This window comes from Vombatus ursinus, unplaced genomic scaffold (assembly GCF_900497805.2).
Source record: "Vombatus ursinus unplaced genomic scaffold, bare-nosed wombat genome assembly UNPS02014798.1, whole genome shotgun sequence".
In the NCBI taxonomy this organism is placed as follows: domain Eukaryota; kingdom Metazoa; phylum Chordata; class Mammalia; order Diprotodontia; family Vombatidae; genus Vombatus; species Vombatus ursinus.
In genome coordinates, this window is record NW_020954576.1 from 28,939,076 (window position 1) to 28,953,044 (window position 13,969).

Sequence of the window (13,969 nt, forward strand, 5' to 3'; positions counted from 1 at the left end):
GGATCTAAGATATCTCCAAAAGTCTCATGATGGAAAACGCTATCCACATCCAGAGAAAGAACTATGGAATTTGGATGCAGATCAAAGCATACTATTTGCTCTTTTTTATCTTCTGTTTTGTTTTGTTTCTTCTTTCTTGTGGTTCCTCCTATTGGTTCTAATTCTTCTTTACAACATGACTAATGTGAAAATATGTTTAATAGGAATGTATATGTAGAGCCTATATCAGATTGCATGCTGTCTTGGTGAGAGAGGTGGAGAGGGAGGGGGAGAAAACATAAAACTGAAAAGCTTATGGAAGTGATTTTCAAAAACTAAAAATAAATTAATTAATTAAAAAAAAAAACAATGCCCAAAGATGAGCATGATAAACCAAGCCAGTGCATTTAACTATTTATTAATAGCAATGCAATTTGTTAGGAAAAGAGGTATAACAATAGGTTGAAATTAATATGAAGGTTTTTTTGGGGGGGAAAGGGGGAATGACAGTGAATTTTAGTAATTTTTAGATATCCCTATTCCTCATGACACAATAGGTAATAAAATAGTTGAACTGAATAATTATCTTTATACAGAAACTTTTTTTCCAAAGTATTTTTAGAGGATATAATACTTATCATACCTCAATAACTTGGTTAACTCTTACTGTTGAGAACAGTAATACCATGCTGGAGATGTAGTGTGGTGTAATGCGAAAAACAGCAAATCAAGTCAATAGAGCTAAGTTTGAATCCTGGCTTTGACACCTAGTAGCTTGTGACCTTAAGCAAATCATTGGGTATTGTAAATCTTAGAGGCTCAAAGCTGGAAGAGACCTCAGAGGGCATCTAGTCCACTCTTTATTCTGTAGATGAGGAAACTGATGCTCAGGAAGATGAAAATCCTAAGAGGTTGTTGGCTTCTAACCTCTCTGAGACAGTTTCCATATATGTAAAATGAAAATTATATTTGTACTACTTTTGTTGTGAGGAATGTGCTTTCTAAAATTTAAAGTACTATATAAAATATTAGCTATTATCATTAATAATAACTCTGAATAAAATATACTTCCCTCCTTTTGACAGAGAGATGGAGGACTACTAGGGGAAAATGTAGGTGTTGTCAGAAATGGTCAGTGTTTCTGTTTGTTTTGCTTAACTGTTTTTGTTGTTGCCATAATGGAAGGTTCAATTTGGAAGAATGAGGATGGTATATCTAGAGATGGCTATGATTAAAAACAAAAGTCATCAATAAAACTTATTTTTAAACAATAATAATAATAATAATACCCAATTGCCACTGAGATAAGTGGGGAAAGGGAATTTGGGGTCAAAGAGAGGGAAATGAATGGCTATTCTTAAGACTATTGAGATGTCATGGACTCTTTCCTAAACAGACCAGGCTGGTCTCATATAGGGTTATGCCTTGCATTGGATTCCAGAAAGAACATAAACCGTCCTTACCCACCAGCCTAACTCAAGAAGACAATAGATTTGTACTTACCTGGAAGAGGCATCTCAGAACTTCGTTCTGGAGGCTCAGCAACTGCTAGTGGTACACTCTCTTCTACCAAAGGGTGTTTGTATCTGACAAAATAGATCAGGTCCTGAATATCATCCAGCAGAGCAGCCTCTTCATCAAACATGTCTATCTCCTTCATGCCCAGTTCCTTGTTTTCTACCACTCTTGAATCTAACATTTTCTCCACCATATCAAGGATGTTTGATTCTGAGGAGCGAAAGACATCGTCCAGGGCTTTTTCCATATTATATGCCAGGCTCTCCTTCTGAGTAAGCTCTAGCTTACTTTCCATGTCATGGAATGTGGATTCCATTAAGAGGACATTTTCAGACCCAAGGTACTTTTCTAATCTTTCTACTCGTTTTTCATCAAGAAAGCCCTTAATGATAGGCAGTTGCTTTATTGTGTCACTATATTCTAACTTTACAGCTTTTTTATATACCAAGTTATCGTCAAGCTCTGTAGAATCAGATTGCTGATTTGTTTGGCTTTCTGTATCAGTGAAATTCTGTGAATATTCACGGTCCTCTTGGGAGAAATCATCTGGCCAAGACCTTTCTGTGTAGCCGAAGTCTTTTTTGTTTTTCGGACCATCTTCTTTTTCAAAGTAATTAGTCTCTTCAACTAAATCTAGAGCCTGGTTTTCATCCTTGCCAAAAGAGTCACTAACTGCAGTGGATGTGGATTTTTCATCTTTTTTGAGGGGATTTTTTTCTTGCTGCTCTACAGCTATTTTAACAGATTCTCCAACCTTTGCAGTTACCTCTTTAGGCATAGTCCTGCCTGACTCTTGCAAGCTGCTATCTATTCCCTCAGTTTCTAAAATCATACTTGTTTTCTCTTTGGTGTCTTCCATGGTATGAATCAGATTAGTGACTCCTGAAGTAGCTTTTTCTCTCATTTGCACATCAGCATTTATCCTACTGCTCTGGTCACTAGCAGCAGCGCTAATAGCATTTTCATCTTCTAACAAATCCTCAGTTGTATAGAAGTCATCACTTTCAGCTTCTGCCTTTTCTGTCTGGAATTCTGTTGTCTCTATGATAAGGGGTTGGCCCACGTTTTCTTTGAAATAATTTGTTTCTCCATCCTTAGGAATATCTTTGTCTTTACTTTGCGTGCTCTCCATTTCTTTGCTTCCATCTTTGGAAAGTTGATCTGGAATCTCTCTTTCAGAATGCCTGATCTTTTCATCCAGCTTCTTGCTAATCTCAGTTTTCATATCTTTTTCCCGCTGGTCCATTAAATTTTCTTCCAACATAAGATTCTCCTCCACCTTGTCTCTTGATAAATCAGTTTGATCTACAGAAGAAATATTGATTTGATTTTGAGTTTTAAGCCCAGCTGGCTGCATGGATTCCTTTCCTTGCATCTTCACTGGATACATGTTCTGCTCTTGTTCATTTTCTGAAATAACTATTATATCCACATTTCCTTTGGATGCATTTTGTTGTTCATCTTCTAACAGTGGTTTAATATTTATAGATTTCTGTTCAGTATTTTTCTCTTTCATTTTCTTCCAGAGAGTTTTATGTACAAGATCACTCTCTAAGTTGTCATCTAAAACCTTCTCTCCAGACTTTTCCCCTTTTGTGGGCTGCTGAATAATAGTTCCCTTTAGGTCATCTCCCATGTCATTAAGGAGTGATTTTAAAGTGTCTTCTCTTATTTCAGCAGGATTATTAAGTTTAAGGTCAGTTTCATGAGTAGGGCTTTTTATAAAAATGTCTTCATCCCCTAATTCCATTCCATTCTTTATGAATTCTTCTGTGGATGATGGTATTCTCTCGCTTTTTTCCTTAATTTCAGTCACCATGCCAATTTCAAGGGCATCGTCTAGGTTTTTGTCATGATTTGTTACAGGCACTTCCATAGTCAAAGGAGTGCTGTCTTCTTCCCATTTACTAGTCAGGACTTTTTCATCATCCTCTACCTTTTTTTCATCTAAATCAGAGCCATCCAAATCTGTGGCATCTCTTTCTTCTTCACCTCCACCAACAATAGATAAAATAGTATCTCCTAAGGTTTTCAGTATGTTTTTATCATTCTTTTCATCAGTCCTAAGCTGAGCTATTTCATCAGGATCTCCTTCCGTATTTTCACCTGTTGAATATTTCTCAACTACTGTCTTCCTTGGTGTTTTCCCATCTTCTCCATTTGTAAAAGTTAGTAATGGTGGTTCATCAAAGCTTTCATTGTCCTCTTCCTCAAGTTTGGAATCATCGGTGTCCAATTCCTCATCAAATTCATCTTCTAATGAAGTAACAAGCCTAGTTGTTTCATCATCAGATACAAGTGCATCTGCAGTTGAGCCAAATTTTGTTTTCAAATCCAAATTAATTTCCTTTTGCAAAAGTTTATAGGCATCAATCTCCTCCCAGTCCTTAGAAAGCTGATAAATGTTGATGTTTTTGGTATTCTCACTCTCTGGCACTTTTAATTTGTCTTGCAGCATTTCTTCTAAGGGCTCAAGGAAGGGTTGGTTTCCCTGAGGATTATCTACATGACTATTTACATTAACTGGGGGCCTCTGTGTTTCAAATTCTTCCTCTAGAATCTTAGTATTTTCAGACGGTAAGCTGTTTTCTTCCGAATTTGCAAGAACTTTGCTGTCCACTGCTGTTTCAGGCTCATCATTGCCATCCTTGGATACTTCAAGAGGTTCTTCAATATTCACCTTCTTAGGATGTTCCTCCTCTATTTCTTCTGTAGGTTTCTCAGAGCTTTCAGTTCCAGAAGTGTTCAATTCATCTTCACCTTTGCCTCTCACAGTTTCTCCCAAAAATCCTAAAAGATCTTCAACATCATAGTTGTCAAAATTATCCATTCCTCCATCAAAACAAACAAAATCTGTTTCCTGAAAGAAAAGAAAAATGTTATTGTGTCAAACCATCTTTAATACATACCCTGAGTCCTGTAATACAGTCAGCTCTTGATTACACATATTAAGTGGCTTATCAATAACTCATTTTTTAAAATTTTATTTATTTTTATTTTTCAACCTTTGCTTTTATAAGATTTTGAGTTAAAATTCCCCCCCCTTCCACTCCCACCCTCCCCAGGAGGGCATGCAATCTGATATAGACTATATATGTATGATCACATTAAATATATTTCCACATTAGTCATGTTGTAAAAGAAGAATCAGAACAAAAGGGAAAACCATGAGAAAGAAAATATGAAAAATAACAACAAAAAAAGAGAAAATAGTATGCTTCGATCTGTATTCAGACTCCACAGTTCTTTCTCTGGATATGGACAGCATTTGCCATCATGAGTCTTTTGGAATTGTCTTAGATTTCAATAACTGATTTGTGAATGAATTTTATATTTATATTTAAAAATAGTTGTATCTGATGGTCTAGGAATTCCCTTCAAACAAAATCATCAAACTACTTCATGAAGCTCTGACTCAGGAGAAGCTGAGAAACTAACTCTCCTATCAACTTGTCTTCTTGAATATACTTTCATATCTTCCACTTCATGTTAGAAATCAACAGAATTTGTCATTCTAGTTGTTCTTATTTTCCCTGGCTTAGCAAAGAATGCTGTTCACTTAAAGGACCTTTTATCGGGATGCAGGCTACATAGGAAATTTAAAGTAAAAAGAAAGAGCGAATCGTGTCAGAAGTTCTTTCCTACTTAATTATGTCAATAAGAATGAGAAAAGGAGATTTGTTGAGGGATATACCCTAAAGTAACCTGGAGTCATTTATATTAATTTTAAATGAAATTTTATGTCTATTTGTGGATTTTATTTTATCCATGCTATTGTTATCCCTAACTAAATAAAAAGCTGAGCAAGTATTGGATTTCAATAAATCATATACTTAAAGAAAATTTCAATTAATTTTATTAGCTTTAAAATGCCTTATCCTTATTTTTATTCTCTTTTAGTTTTGTATTAAATTTGATCTTGGCTCTAACAAGCTGGTCATCTGAATGTACAGACAACTGATTGAGAATGACTTCCACACCAGTAATGATTTGCTTCCTATCCATTAAAATATAATTAACTCATTCCTTTTCTCAAAGAAAGTCTTTTATATGACTGCTCAGGGGGTCATTTCCCCAGCCTGGGCCTCAGCTTCCTTCTCAGTAAAAGAAGGGGTATGGAAGGCTCTAAGTGAGCCTTAGTCTAAGTGAAGCATAGGCAAGATAAGTCTGTTTAGTCTACAAGTGTCTCTGTCCTCTGTCCAATCCTTACTGCTGAACCCAGTTTGCCAACCTGTTTTTCTAAGTTCTCTCTGCACTGAAGTCATCAAGCCTAAGAGTCTATGCTCAGCTAAACTGGAGGTTCTTTATTTTGATGGTGCAGGGCTAATGGCTTCAATTAACAACTGGACTAATTGGTTGTGTGTGTGTGTGTGTGTGTGTGTGTGTGTGTGTGTGTGTGTGTGTGTGTAAGAAAATAATGCTGTATCAGCTCTCCCTTTCACTGCAGATGAAAGCATTTACAACCATTCTATTAATACTCTCAGAAGCCTCAACTTCTTGACAGAGTACAATCTGCCCAGGTCATGTCTCCATGACCTACAGACTGCCTGAATCACATTTAAATAGAGAACTGTCATGCGATTAAAAGTGAGGCAGCTGCTGCAACAAAGTCAGTTTAAACACCCTCAAGATTGGAAAAAGTCAGAGGATGAAAAAAGCTCAAAGCCCTCATCCATACTGCTACCTCTGCCAAAATTCTGCCATAGATCGATGCTACCAGCTTTTGAGCTCTCTAGCAACTCTAGAACAATTAATTAGAAGGAGGAAACTGCACTGTATTATCACTTTGGCAATGAGACCACTTCACCCAGCAAGAAGCCACGTTGCCTTAATTCACTGAAGACCAAGGCCTCAATCCCCAAACTCTTTCTGTTTCTTTCCCCTGAATCTACCAAATATTCAGTCACTGATGTTAGGGATAATACTTTCTTTTGTAAGAATAGGGGTTGATTGAGTAAATCAATAAAATTAACCCAACTCATTTAAAGTAAGAGAGAAACTGCTAAACCCTGATACTTTATCCAGGAAAGAATACATCTTTTTAATCAGTCTTTAGACTAAGCATGGGAAAAAACCCTTGACCATTGCACAAACTGGCTGAGGAAACTTGGTAATAGCACTTTGTGAGGTAGCAGTATGGATGAGGGCTTTGAGCTTTTTTTTATTAATAGAATGCTCATCAAGGAGCTCAGAGTCTAAAGGAAGAGACAACACGAAAACATGTGTAAGCAAAACATATAGAGGATAAATTGGTGATGGTGTCAAAAGGAAGACACTAAGTTTAAGGAGGACTAGAGGTGCTACTTGCAAAGGCTACTTGGGCCTTAGAATGAGATTTTAAGGAAACCAGGGGCACCAGGAAGCAGAGATGAGGAGAAAGAATTCCAGCTTCTGAGGGACAACCAATAAAAGTGCACAGGCTCTGGAGATGGGAGTGTCTTCTGCAAAGAACATCCAGGAATCTCAACATCACCAGACTGCAGAGTGCACAGAGGGGAGCAAAACATAAAAAGATTGGAAAAGTAGAAAGAGGCCAGGGTATGAAGGACTTAAAAACCAGAGGGTTTTATATCTGCTCCTACAGGTAACAGCAGGTCTGGGGTTTACTGAACAGGGAGTTCATGGAGTTTACTGATGTGATCAGACTTGCACTTTAGGGAGATCAATTTGACAGGTGAATAGAGGATAGGTGAGAGTGGAAAAGGCAAGGAAACTAACCTGAAGGCTGTTATAACAATCTAGATGTGAAGTGATAAAGGCTTATACTACTGTAGTCACAGTGTCAGAGGAGGGAAGGGGGAGCATACAAGATCAAAATAATTTTTAATGGACCAGTCTATCAATTTACTTGCAAAAATGGGCTGACAAGGACAGGTAGGTGGCACAATTGATAGAGCACCGGCCCTAAAGTTAAGAGGACTTGAGTTCAAATCTGGCTCAGACTCTTACTAGCTGTTAGACACTGAGCAAGTCACTTAACCCCAATTGGCTCCCCCACCTCCAAAAAAAATAGGTTGACATATGTCTTAAAACAACCAAAAATACTTCATTCCTGAAATTTTATACACAAATTTCTCCTTGGTAGAATTAAGCTTCTTGAGGAAAGGTACTATTTGTACTTTGTGTATCCTCATTACCTAAAAAAGCACCTGACACCTAGAAAATACAATATAAGCTTGTTGGATTAAACTGAAATTCCAGATGTAAAGGAGAGAACCCTTAGGCTACCCAGCTGCCTGAAAATCTTTTATGTTTCAAAGATTATATCTTCCGTCACAAGGTCTTTAAAATTCTCTCTCTACTTAAAAATATGCTCTAGCACAAATTAAAATTTGATGCAAAGACTATTAGGATTCCTTACTTTCAAGCTGAAAGTAACTACTACAGTCTTTTAAAACCCACTTCAAAGAAATAGATGGTCTACTTAATAATTATAAATTAAGAACAAAAAAAAAAACTCACTACTTACATCTGTTGGTAGTTCTAATTCTTGTTCAGAATACTGATGATTTACTTCAATTAAATCCTTGGGAAAGTACCCAAAAACACTGCCAACCTGTCCAAAAGAATGAACAAAATGAGGAAATATCAATACACACTGCAGAGAAAGAAAATAGCAAACTTGTAGTAGTTACAAAAACTGTCATGTGTCCTTTTCATTAAACATATAGCTATATCAAAAGTAGCTCACTGCATAGTCACTAAAGGATATGTATATGTATACACACACACATATATATATACACATATATGTACCTATACATACCCAACACCCACATACAGGAAATAAAGTCATCTTATCACCAACTAGTTAAATATTCCACAGTAATAATCTCATTAGTAACATCCGACAACTGTCTAAAAGTCAACATTACTACTGGAATGCTGTTATGAAGATTAGATAGTACAATAAAAGACTGGCCGATAGGCCATTGAAGTCATAGTTTCTAACATATTCCGCCCACCCTCCCCCCCCCAAAAAAGGCTCCAGAATAGTTTAAAAAAATGAGGACCCAAGCATCACTCTAAAAGCTTTTAAAAGAACCTCCTACATTTTCTGAAAGAATTACTATATGATACTTATGAAATAATGAAAAGAGCTCACAACTAGGAGTTAACACATATGGCTTGTAATTCCAATTCTTCTACTAAATAACTTCCACTAACACATACCCTTGGAAAATCACTTAAGGAAACTAAAGCCCAGAGTGGTAATCTGCTAAAGAGAAGGACTGGATAGGTCTGTATGATAACTTTCAGCTTTATACCTCTGCAATGTAAGGAAAAACAAATTTCACTTGTCCAGGTAACAAGCTTTAATGATAATGAGAAAAATAAGGAAAGGAGGAAGTATTTCTAGAAAGGAAAAACAAGTTCTTAAACAAAGAGAATATTTAATATTTACCACTTGAGCATAAGCACAGACAATAACAAACCCTATATTTACAAACTGGGTGGTATCACCTTTCTCAAGAACACTAAATAGAATTAGAGAATGAATAATTTTGCTACAATAGGAAAACTAATGCTTAAGTCAGTCAGTGAATAAACATTTATTAAATGCTTATTATATACCAGGCACTGTGCTAAGTGCTAGGGATACAAAGAAAGTCAAAAGACAGTCCCTGCTCTCAAGGAACCCACAATCTAATGAGGGAGAAAATATGTAAACAACTATGTATACAAACAAGCTGTAGACAGGATAAAATGGAAATAATCAACAGAGGGAGGCACTAGAATTAAGCACAAGCTAACTATTAGGACAGAAGTGAGGGATATAGTTCAATGTTCAATTAGGTTTACAGGTGCGCCACAATGAATTTCTCTCAATGCCAACATTTTTTTCCTTTCCAAAGCTGTACTAGAAATAGAAAGTTTTCCTCAATAAAGCTTACGAGGCTAATATTCTAAGACAAATTCTAGACAAATAAGCATAACTTTCAGGCTACTCTATAAAATATTAAGCAGTAAAAGAGTGGCTCAGTAACATTAATTCTAAGAGTGAAAGAGGTATAATAGAAAGGGCAGGAGAGCAGCCTGACATGTTATTGAGTGAGGAGCTAGTCTTGCTTGAAAATGATCTATCAGTCAAAGTGTAGGTTTCTGCAAACAGTATCATGGCTCCTACAGATGGATTTTGGGGAATCTATTATGTATAAAATGAAATTTAAGGAAAAAGAAATATTTTGGTTTTTAATAAAAAAACATTCAGGTGGTGAGTCATGGTGTATTGGAATGGTAGAAACTCAAGCTTCTCTCTACTGATAGAAAGACAGGAATCATAAGACCATTAGATTCCAGAGCTGGAGAAGACCTTAGTGAATACCTAGCCCTATCTCCCTAATTTTGCATATGAAGAAACCGGGGTCTAGAGATGTGAAATGATTTGCCTGAGGTCATACAAGGAATTAGTGGTGGTCATGAAATTTAAGCCTAGAAGCCAGAATATTTAGCTAAAGTTCCATCCAAAGGATTTTCCAGGAGAGATGCTACTTTCTCCATAAAACTTACTCCAAATATTTCAGTCCATAATGATGTTTCCATTCTCAGCTCCTAAAACACCAAAATCTTCCCTGTCTGTAGCACTCATTTGTGCCGTTAACCATGGGTTTCTCTTTGACTATTTCATGTACAACTATAAGCTATAGCTATAAGCGATTATGTCTTAAAACTTCTCCTATATCATACAAAGTAGCTTAGAAATATATCATCTCAATCACATGCTAGCAGGTAGTAGGAACTTATCAAATAAATATTTATTTGATTTAGTTGAATTCCTTTTTCTACAACTCACATGTGGAATACTTTGTACCCACTTTTCTACTGCACTGTCATACATGAACTCTCTCAACTACTTTGTTTGCCACCAATGGCCATTTGTCAAAAGATATAGGGAAGGAAAACAGACTGAGAGCTTCTCAAAGGCACCTATATTCCTCAAGTCTTCAGTGCCCTGGTATAATGCTATGCATTAATTGGCACTCAAATAATTATTCATTTAACAAATACTTACTGAACATATCTTATGTTGAAATCACTATGTAAGGGATATATGAATATAAGACATGTCCTGCTTTCTAGGAATTTCTAATCTAGCCAGAATATGTACACAAATAACTACACAAAAAGGTAGTAGATGATAAACACCAAACAAGTTTGGGGTTAGGTAATCAAGAAAGGCTTCATGGATGAGATCAGATTGGAACTAGTACTCCAACTACCAATACAGCATAGTGCCACTACACTATGGAACAATTACCCTTAGGGATTTATTTCCTCCTTCGTGAGTCTTAAATAGAATAGGTTTTTATACATATCAGATAGTTTAAATGGATTACCTCCTAGAAGCTGGGAGTTAGACCAGAGGATTTCTTAAGAACCTAGACCCAGGATTCTATTTTTAAAAATTATACCTATTTCTTCATGAAGGGGTTTTTCCTATTATCGTTTGCTTTTCTCTCTCTCAAGTTTCAAAGCCTTAGAGTAGGGATTATGCCTTTCTTTAAACAGTACTAAGAACACTTTCAGTATGGAGAAAATATTAAGCTCTCAACCCATTACACTTAAAAAAACAAACAAACAAACATGGGAATTAAGAGAAATCATAAGCATTCCTTCCAGTCAGGCTCATCTCTTTCTGATAATTTTCCCAAATCAATTTTTTAAAAATACATATGCAATTTGATGGATTAGTCAGGTCAAATTAAAACAAACTAGTAACTAGTGAAATGTGTAGCTGTGGACAGAGCCTAGCAGAAGACATTCAGAAGAGGCAGGAAGAGAGAAAGGGTAATGGTGGAAGAGGGGGAGAAATGGCTGAAACGGAGCTAATTACAACAGAATCCAATTAAAAGTCCTTTCAAGAGGAAAAAAAAAACCATCATGGAAAAAAGATTGTGAAAATCAAATTTTCCTTCTTCCCCATCCCTTCCCCCATTTTAATGATGCTCAAGGCTCTCCAATGACAGAACCTATTAATAACACAGATAATTATGTGCCACAAGTTCCCAGGTCCTTTAGGCTTTTCATAAACAAATGTTAGCTAAGTTGCTATAAAAGAAAATGCAAATATAAAGAATCAACTGCACATCCTGAAACACTATAATAGGCTTACCTTCTTAACTTACAGAAACAAGTTTTGATACTCCTGGCAAATTTAAAGTATGTGGCATTTGTCATTTCTCAGGTCAATAAAGGAGATTATCTGCAGGTTTTTAGTCATCTCAACCCTAGAATATTTATGGAATATTCATAGCTTACAAGGTCTTGAACTCAGTGTTATACTTGTGCCAGAAACAAAAACAAGAATCTCAAGAAAGAAATGTAGTTATTGAAAGACAATGGCATAATGAAATAAAAAGGGAAGAAAAGAAAATATGCTAAATATTACTTACACTTCCAGCCCAAAGTTCAGGTGATCTTCCTACTAATTTGTAATAGACATACACAGCTTCCCCTTCTTTGAAATTTACAAATCGGCAGTCTGGACCTGTGAAATCCTGCAGAGCTCTACCCCGGTACATCAACACTGTCAGAAGAAAGCAGAAGGACCAAGCATCACTAGTAGCGCTTCACACTTCTGTTTGTGTTTACATTCCATGGGGAATCTGAGAACACTTTGTAGATGTGAATTGTTTTCCAACTACTTGTAGATAAAACCACCTACAGTAAGGTTCTTAGTAGCACTTGAGGTTTTAAGATTGTTTTTTGTTTTGTTTTAACATTCATAACAACTCTTGATAGGTAGACAGTTTACATCAGGTAGTACTAATTCCGTTCTGTGGGTGGATGGCAAAGAAACCTAGAGAAATTAAAATGATTTGGACAGTACTCGTAGCTCCCTAATACCCTAATCACTGAACTTTCCCATTTTATGTCTACAAAAATGTTCATTTCACAGACTGAGGTATAAAGAAATCAAATTACTTACCAAGGCCACACAAAGAGTTGGTAACTGAGCTGTGAAGAAAACCTGAATCCCAAGGACTAATTATCTTGAACTATTTATTAGAAGGCACACTACCTATAAATGGACAAAATTCCTACTATGCAGCACTAAAAATTGATGATTATATTTGCAGCAAAGCTGTGCTCCTTGAGCAAATTATCTGGAAAGAATGGCTTTGAGGTGCCAAGTCTTTGCCAAATAAGTCTATGGTTTTGATCATAAAATAAGAAAGACATGCCTAAAATGAAAAGTTTTTATGAGAAATAATGCAATTTTAAATAAATCAAACACCAAGTTTAATCAGAATTTAAAAGGAAAGAAAATTAGCAGATAGAGGGGAGCTAAGTGGCACAGTGGATAGAGTGCCAGGCCTGGAATCAAAAAGACCTGAGTTCAAATCCAGCCTCAGACACTTACTAGCTATGTGATCCTGGACAAGGCACTTAACCCTGTTTGCCTCTGGTTCCTCATCTGTAAAATGAGCTGAAGAAGGAAATGGCAAAACCACTCCTGTATCTTTGCCAAGAAAACCCCAAATGGGGTCACGAAGAGTTGGACATGAGTGAACAACAACATAAAGTAGAGAAGCTGACATCAAAACAGCATTATGAAAAAAAGTCATTGTTGGCAGACACTAAGGGAAAATTTAGATACAAAATCAGAGCATTATATGGATCTGAAGCTGGAAGGAACCTCAAAAGCCTTATTATAGGATAGCCCCTCTCATTTTGCATGTTTAAACTGAGACCCAGAAAGGTTGGGACTTGCCTAAGGTCACATAAGTGTTAGACACAGGACTTGTCATAAATTGCTCTAACACTGAGCAGCCTAAAGAATAAGGATTTAAATCAGGCAGGGACTCAAATCTGAGTTGGTATTTTTATTAGTCACTCCCCCACACATATATACGTACATATGAATATATGATATACATGTGTACATGTAAAAATGCACATACATATGCTATACTACAAATATGGGTATGTTTTATGTATGTGTATGCTATATCTTTGTATGTATAACTATACACATATACACGCTGGTATACATACAAACATGATTGCATATATAGTCACAAAACATGCTTATATTTGCAGCATAATGTAGTGAGAGAAACAGACTCTGAATCAGAAAACCTGGGTTCAAATCCCATCTCCAGAGGTACCGGTTGTAAGACCCTCTGCAAGTAAGTCTCTTAATTTCTCAGAATCCCAAGCAACTCTCTAAGACCATAAACTGCAGAATATTTCCTAATCTACACTGGTAGAGGAAATAAAATCATAGGTCTGAACAAAAAGGAAAAAAATTCCCAAACCCAAAATTAAAAATGCACCCACTTTTTTTTTTCCTAGTATAAAAAAGAGCCAAGAAATTGTTTACACAGTGGTTAAGGGGAAAGGGAGAAGAGGGGCAATGGAAAACACTCTATTCCTTTCCTAAGCATAGAAATTATCAAAGTTCTACATAAATTAATTTCTAACTATACTTTGGAATGAGACACATATATAATAACTTGGTTTTAAG

The 13,969-nt window shown here is 36.1% G+C and overlaps 1 protein-coding gene across 1 annotated transcript in view; it reads right to left on the reverse strand.

Moving 5' to 3' along the window:
• LOC114049397 (transport and Golgi organization protein 1 homolog) overlaps positions 1-13,969 on the reverse strand; it is a 71,275-nt gene that overhangs the window by 55,786 nt on the left and 1,520 nt on the right. Inside the window, exons 2-4 of the mRNA XM_027870680.1 lie at positions 11,892-12,025; positions 7,967-8,053; positions 1,483-4,357 (exon numbers count right to left, since the gene is read on the reverse strand). Of these exons, the coding sequence (XP_027726481.1) occupies positions 1,483-4,357; positions 7,967-8,053; positions 11,892-12,025 (3,096 nt within the window). The remainder of the gene's footprint in view (positions 1-1,482; positions 4,358-7,966; positions 8,054-11,891; positions 12,026-13,969) is intronic.